Below are 7,795 nucleotides of genomic sequence, written 5' to 3'. Positions count from 1 at the left end.
AGTCAGACTGATGTTTATGTCTCACCTTCAATTTCCTCTGAAAGAAACAGGAAAATAAGAATTTTTTTTCCTCTGGAGAACTCAAACTGAAGAAATAAGGGGCAAAAATGTGGCACGGTCTTGGGAAGGTAAGAAATAGGAGAGAGGAAGGGAGGCGGAAGTGTGTGTTTAAGAGTCTCCTCTCACCCATCCCTTTCAGCACCCCACCCCCGTAACGACCAAAGAACGACAGGATTACTTCATGCTTTAAACTTTTGTGGACCTTTGGCCCCAATCCATCCCAATAGCCACAGCGTCCTCCTGTGTGACCAAAATAATCTGAAAAGAAAATTCATATAAGGGGTTGAATGATAACTGAGACATTGAGTTTAATAGACATTGAGGAAAGAGGCCTCAGAAATTGCCTGGTCCAAATTAAGGGACAGAGGAAACTAATACTCCTGGATGATTTCTGTTAATACAGGTACACAGGTCCACTTGTGAAGGGCTGGACCTTCCCAGCCACGTAGGGCTGCGGAGGCTTGTACGTTGTATGCCAAGACCAGGAAACATCCTATTACCCACAGCCGGGGGTTTTCTTACAAGACCAGAATGTTATGCTTTAGGGTGGGGCAGAGGAGGTAGGCACTAAACTGAATAAAAAACTGAACAAGCAAGCTGCAGTGGCTTGTGAGCTGGAGAAAAAGTACAAATTGCACCTGACCTGATGCCTCTGCTGTGGACCAGATGGGGTGTGTGGGTGTGCGTGTTATTACTGGAATTTTCAGGTCTGCAAGGACAAAGCCTAAAGTCCAATATATTATTTCACTTAGGACACATCTAGAGGAGGGAGAGGTGGAAAGAAAATGGAGAAAGCAATAGAAAATGAGTTCTCCCTCCTTCCATGTAGCCACACCAAGTCAGGTGATGTCACAGGGTTGTTGAGAAGAGGTTGACTGTCTTGAATTTAAAGGCCCCACATTCAGAGGAATGTCTCTTTCCACATGTATGCAATTATCCTCTGTACCTTCAGCCTAAGCAATGCAGAGCCATATCAATGGTTAATTGATTTTGGTTATTTCATTTTTATGGTTATTTCATTTTTATGATCCCATGAGAGCCCCCCACCCTACCAGCTGCCACCCAAGGAAGCAATGGAGAGTTCACACTCAAGGAGCATAGTTAGCAGCATGGAACACCAGTCAGCAGAAAAAAAGGCAAATGGTTATTTCATTTTTATGATCCCATGAGAGCCCCCCACCCTACCAGCTGCCACCCAAGGAAGCAATGGAGCGTTCACACTCAAGGAGCATAGTTAGCAGCATGGAACACCAGTCAGCAGAAAAAAAGGCAAGAGGCACAGGGATGAACAGTGGGGAGGGGCAACACAAGGTTAGACATAAAGATTCCAAGGCTGGGAAGGAGGAGAAAGGAGAGAGCTGGGAGAGAGAGGGGAAGAAGGAGAGGCCACATCAAAGAGCAAAAAAGTGTTACCAGATATGAATTCTTTCTTCCAATTCACCACAGCAGGAAGCTTAAGGCTACATGGGCGAGACACAGTGCCCCACTGCACTCCTAGGACACATGCTAAGTCATGGCCAACTTTCTGCCCCTCCTCTGCTTCCAGAAGCCACACACCTACGTCAGTCTCCTTTCTTTGCAGTTTACCCTTTACATACCTGCAGAGCAACAGCAAAGTCACCTGGCCTATAGCTAAAACAGAAACACAGCCTCAATCCTGGAGTCCCCATATCCTAGGCTCGAGGAAAGCATCACACAGCCCCGGAATCCATGTCCATACCCCTGGTCTCAGGGTCACCTCAGTCCTGGACATTCCTTTCCTTGGTAATTGCACAAGAAGGCATTGCAGAGCTAGCGAAGGCACCACCAGCAAAGTAGCTATAAAAAGGAAGACACAGGGTTGAGGGAACTGTCAGAACAGTCTCCTGGGTGTCCAAATTCAACTAATCTTATTTATTACTCATCACAGTCTCAACCCAGCCTTACAGGACACATTCATTTCTTACTCTTTTTCTTATATGTTTTTCTTGGTCATTCATTTTCCAGTTACCTAAGTTCTCTACCTGAAAATGAATAGCAGGTGGATAAGCAGCAACAGGTTAAGTTGTTGGGAGAGACGAAGTTTTTCAGGTATCTTAACAGTTCAGAAATGAATACTTCTGTCTTTATGGAACAAAGAAATCACCCACATAAGAATGATCTTGTTGCTTGGTCAAACTACTTTGTCTTTACAATAAAAATAAACCACAGAAAGAATTCAAGGACTCCACGGGCTTGGTGGCCTCTCTGAGTCAAAGGTGGTGAAGGCCAGGCCACGGCTCGCAGTGGGCATGTGCCCTCTGGCCCTGCTGAGAGGTTTCTCGGAGCATGTGACATAAGCCAATGGACGAAGCTCCTTGTGGGTAAAGAAAATCGATTTTCAACAACTATACATTGACAGAGGACCTAGAAACTCAGGGCTATGATAAAATACAAACAGAATACAAATTTGTCACTCTTAACAAAATCAAATGTTAGCCTAGGCGCAATCCACGAGGGGAGGAATACACAAACTCAACGAGAAAACACTGTGATAACTGGCCAATTCAGGTTTCATCACACAAGACAAGTTCATTATAGAAAAAAAATAAATTATGAAATCTGAGAGCAAAGAAATAAAAAGATACAATTCTAAATTAAATAACAATGGACTAAGCAACAAATGAAGGCCGAAAATAAACTAGATATCAACCAAGTGACAACCATGTCCAGAGGTCAAGAAAAAAGTTACAGAAGTGACCACAGGATTTGTGAAACAACAGAACATGGTTTCACTTCAGACAGGAGTACTCAAATGGACTCAAACTATCTGATGAGAAACTGGCAAGAATCTAATAGATTGGAGACAATCGGTTACCTTGCAACCTCAGTCTTTACTGGGTTGGTACTAACTCTAGGATTTGATTCATGCAGGAAATAGCAATGAAACCACCATAATTCTATCCGTACCCCAACGCACTGTCTTCCAGACTACATAGCGATGTGGGAAAAGCTAAGGGGGCATATCCAGGTTTCCTGCCGTCAGTTCTGGCGGAAACTTACCATCAGCGGGATGTCTTCAGTGTATAAATGGACTAAGAAACATGTTTTGGAAAGGACATCTATTTGACTTTATTTATGGTGCCAAGTTGAAGTGACACCTGATTGGTTAGAGGTAGAAAGATACTCACTTTGACTGTCTTCAGGAGCACTAACAGTCTTGTTTTCTCAAACAGCTACACTTTGCAGCTGTCTCAGTGAAATCAAACCTTTCTTTTCACCATGGCAAATTAGTTAACTATTCACTCAAGCTATACGTTCATTACTGTATTCTGCTTCATGATGGTTATTTCATTTTACATTTTATATTAAAAAAATGACTATAGTTTGAGAAAAAAGTAAATCATAGAACTGCACCTTTTGACAGTAAAATTTTACTAAACAATCTCATCAAATTTCAATAGGAATTGTCTTTCAACATCATAGCCTTTTTAATATTAATGAAAACAATAACTTACGAATTAAAGTGTTTTTCTTTTAAGCAGACAGGAATAATATTATAAACATAGTTTCTAGATAAAGAAAATGAGGTTCAGGAACAGTGCTTCCTTCACTGCTATAACACTTCATTTTTAAAAGTAAACACAGTACCAATTGTCTTTTTGATTCCAGTGAATAAAAACTTAAAACTTAATTTATTAATGAATTTGAAGTCTGAAACCAAAACGATGCCTTAACAGTACTGTCTAATAGACAAGTCAATTCCAAAAAGTTAATCACAATGCAGAATTTTAACCTAATTAAAGTGGCTCTCTCTGTCACCACGGTGTCTTTTTGTTGGCTTTCAATTTGCCATTAACAACCAAGGATAGGATTATGTGTAAACAGAAATATACAGGGCTTGATGAAATTGAATATGGAAGATTAAGCATTTTTAAAGTCTGGGTTATAATCCTTGCTGCAACACAAATTCTACTGTATAATTAATTTACAATGGCCCAAAGCTTTTCAACAACAGAATGATATTAAAAAAATATACCATCATCCCTTTTTGTTACATTAACTATAGATGTCATAACCAGTTAAGCCTTTTATTAACTTAGAAAAGTATAACTTTTCCCTGAAAAACTCTAAAGAGTAATCATATTTCAATCACAGCTGTCCTGAACTAACTCATAATCAACAGTGACTATATTTTGTCACTTCTTTTTTCTAACAGGAATAAAAATGGTGACAACAAGTTTCATCCCATTAGTGATGAAATGAACTTTTTAACAACTATGAGATTTTTATATTGTTTGTAGTAGTAAATAGCCATTGTGTAGGTGGAACGGTCGCGAGGGAACAAAACGACAAACTTGCCAAAACTACTTTTGATCCCTTCTAAATCTACAATGGCAGACAAATTTAGCCATGAAGAATTCAGTCCTTATAAATGAAAACAAACATCACAAACCCACAAGAGGTTTAAAAGCAACTTCATTTGCTTTTAAATATTCAAGTGTAATGCTTCTGCAAAAGATTAAAACATACATTTCAACTGTATCAGGTATGTCAATTTCCATTTACTCCTAACCTGCCATTAGTACACAGGTTCACTGGGCTGCCAGACAGCCCAACTCATCATGGAGAGAGACGAAGGTGTCAGTAGAAGACGACATGGATACCACGGCATTTATTCAAACAGCATAAGACCCGTCTTTGCATCCCTGAAGTAAGAATGGCCACTTTCTTCAATTAAATTGCTTTATACTAAAGCAGCATTGTCTGTGAAGAGTTACTTCATATCCATACATTTTACAACTATAGTTACCAATTCAAAAGTTAAAAAAAAAAAATACCAAATCCATGTACCCGTGATCCTTTGTATCCTAAAACATAGAAATATTCTTAGTTTTAACCATGAATTATATTGGAATGAACTAAAAACATCTTTTAAAGTAATTTTAAGTATACTCTTACTTGTTACTACATTTCTACATAGATTATTTAAGATTGCTTGTGGACATAACTTAATCAATAGTATAGCATCATGTCAATCACTAAAGCGACGCAGAATCAGATTCTGGCTATGGAAGGGTGCTTAATTATTAAGCAACACCTTCTTAAAAAGCTTCTGTACTTCTGATTGGTAAGAAAAACAAACAAAGAGCATCTCTCATTGAAGTAACACTGAAGTTCAAACTCAAGACTCCTTCTTTGTGATTCAACATAATTAACTCTTCAGAAAAAAATAATGAAACATTAGGTCACATTAATAAATTACAGTCATCTTCAAGAAAACTCGATGGGCAACTCTGGTGTTACAGTCGTATATCTTGGATCCAACCTAGGGATAAAATCCTGAAAGTGTTTAGATGCACCAGTACCAAAAACATCAAGGACTTTTCGGTTCATGACAGCAAATCTGCAAAACAGAGGACACAGTGAACAAGTATTTAATGAAGTTTATAAAATAAGATGATTTACTTGACATATCTTTCACGGAATGGGAAAACAGAAAAGACTGACATGACAAAAGACTTAATGGCAGATTCAAAAGTCACACTGATCCTCTCTACCTCAAGATTCACTTTCTCATATTTTCTTTAAAGAGATAATAATCCCCAGACCTAAAACCCCAGAGACCCCCAGAAACTCTTCTCAAGTTCTTTCCACTAGATTATGTCAAATAGAAAAACAGGTTCATTTTAACTTTTCTGATGAACAAAATCACAGGAAACAAAATAAACAAATGACTGAGCTTAATATTACCAATGAGGCAAAGGTATTAAATGTAATTTCTTTCATAACTGACATTTTGATGTCTCACAATCCATAGAAAATACATCCAAATGTGCAGTATTTAATGATTAAAGGGAAAAGAGCATATAGGGTTTCAAATTTCTAATAGACACAACAAAGTAAAAGCATACCCTCATTTTATCCATCACCTAATTTAAAAGATTAAAAAAAATTTTTAAAGACACATATTTAGCTAATGTGCAGGAGGAACCTGTGTCTCTATGCCTGATCCCAAGCATTTCTTCTGGGGAGAAGAGTGAATTAAGTTTTGAGCCCTTGAATAAAAAGTAATGAAGGGCAGATACATGCTACAACATGGATAAATCTTCAAAATATTAATGTAAGTGAAAGAAGCCAGTTACAAACAACCACATGTTATAATTCCATTTATATGAAAGATTCAGAATAGGCAAGTCTGTGGAGACAGTAGATTAGTAGTTGCCTATGGGTGGGGGGCATTGGGGTTAGGGATGATAGCTAAGGAGTACAGATTCTCTTTTGGGGGTAATGAAATGTTCTAAAATTGTAATGACGGATACACAACCCTGAGAATATACTAAAAGCTACTGAATTATACACTTTAAATTAGTGAATTGTAAGGTATGTGATTTATGTCTCAATAAAGCTGTTTAAAAAGATTAAAAAAAAAAAGTTTTGAGCCCTTGGCCATTGTCACTATTCCAAGAACAAAAATGTAACTTTCAGTGCATTTCCTAAGTAAGTTCCCTTCCAAAATAATCAATTGGTTAAGCTCATTAATGGGCAAAAAACTAAATGACAAAGAAATAGATGATTAACTAATAATAACATAAAGGACGCACAGAAATCACGGCTAAGAGGAAGAATGCTGAAGCCAGACTGCCTGGCTCATATCCCACAGCTCCTGCATCTGCGGTGTGACTCTGACAAGCTAGCTCCCCTCTGTGTGCACCACAATTGACTCCGATATAAAATCAGGATCTTAAAAGTACTTACCTTATAGAGCTATTTCAAGGATTAAACACATATGCACGTGTACCTGTATTGTATGTGTATGTGTGTGTATCTTAAAACCATATCTGGGACACAGTAAGCACAATACAACTGTTTGCTATTAAAACTATGACTGATAGTAATATTAATAATAGCTGCAATTTACTAAGTGCTTACTAGGTGCTAAGTGCTATTACAAACATCTTGATTTTCCCACAACCATACAGAGAATATATTATTGTTTCTAGTACAGAGAGAGAAACGAAGGCTCATGAGGGCAAACAACTTTCCCACCAGTGACACAGCTAAACGTTACCAGAGCCAGAGTCAAACCTAAGTCTGTCTGACTCCGAAGTCCACAGTCTTTCTGTTAGGTAAAGCTGTCTCCCAAAGAATTAGATTAAGATCAGAAAATGCTAACAAAAACAATGAAGAACAGAATAATAAAGGCAGAGGAAATTATGCTTATAATATCAAGAAAGAATAGTATTATTTTTCCCCAAATGGAAATCATTCAATTATTTAGGCACGATTTCTAATAAATCTGCTTAGTATTTTTAATCAAAAAGAAGAGATCAAAGACTTTAAAAGTGAGACTTCGGTGTATTATGTAGCAACTAATGAGCAATTTTCAGATCAACATGGCATTTTCCTACAACATTTAAAATATCTAAAATAATATAGGGAAAAGAAAAGTCAAAACCATGTTCACTAAAAGAAGACCCCATGTTATTCTTGTTAAGTCAGTCATATTTGCTTTATATGTAAGAGGCCTACTTGACCACTGAAAGAATATTCCCTCAAAAAGATGGAAAGATTCAAAATCTGTTTTGTGGCAAATGCCCGTCTTCTATGGTCAGGTACAATGTCTCCGTCACTTACTTGCCCTTGGTGAGCCTTAAAAGGAACTTCCAGTAGGATGGCCTCAAGGTCTGAACTTCCATGACAGCCTACGGTTAGAGCATTCAGTTTAAGACTTCTTTTAGTCAATAGGAAATATGATTAGTTGTATTAGGCAATA

General features: G+C 37.8%; 1 protein-coding gene across 2 annotated transcripts in view; it reads right to left on the bottom strand.

Annotated features, from left to right (window-relative positions):
* Positions 1-1,200: 1,200 nt before the first annotated feature.
* The window catches only part of TMEM135 (transmembrane protein 135), a 248,623-nt gene continuing 242,028 nt past the window's right edge, over positions 1,201-7,795 (bottom strand). For both annotated transcript variants that reach the window (XM_045815551.2, XM_045815552.2), the window contains 2 exons: positions 7,657-7,724; positions 1,201-5,425 (listed from right to left, as the gene is read on the bottom strand). In XM_045815551.2, the coding sequence (XP_045671507.1) occupies positions 5,293-5,425; positions 7,657-7,724 (201 nt within the window). In that variant the 3' untranslated portion in view covers positions 1,201-5,292. The remainder of the gene's footprint in view (positions 5,426-7,656; positions 7,725-7,795) is intronic.

The sequence above is a fragment of the Ursus americanus genome, chromosome 16 (assembly GCF_024610735.1).
Source record: "Ursus americanus isolate L20-20 chromosome 16, mUrsAme1.1.p, whole genome shotgun sequence".
Classification (NCBI taxonomy): Eukaryota; Metazoa; Chordata; class Mammalia; order Carnivora; family Ursidae; genus Ursus; species Ursus americanus.
Note: the sequence above shows the minus strand (reverse complement) of the source record. Positions and strands in the feature narration are given on the sequence as shown.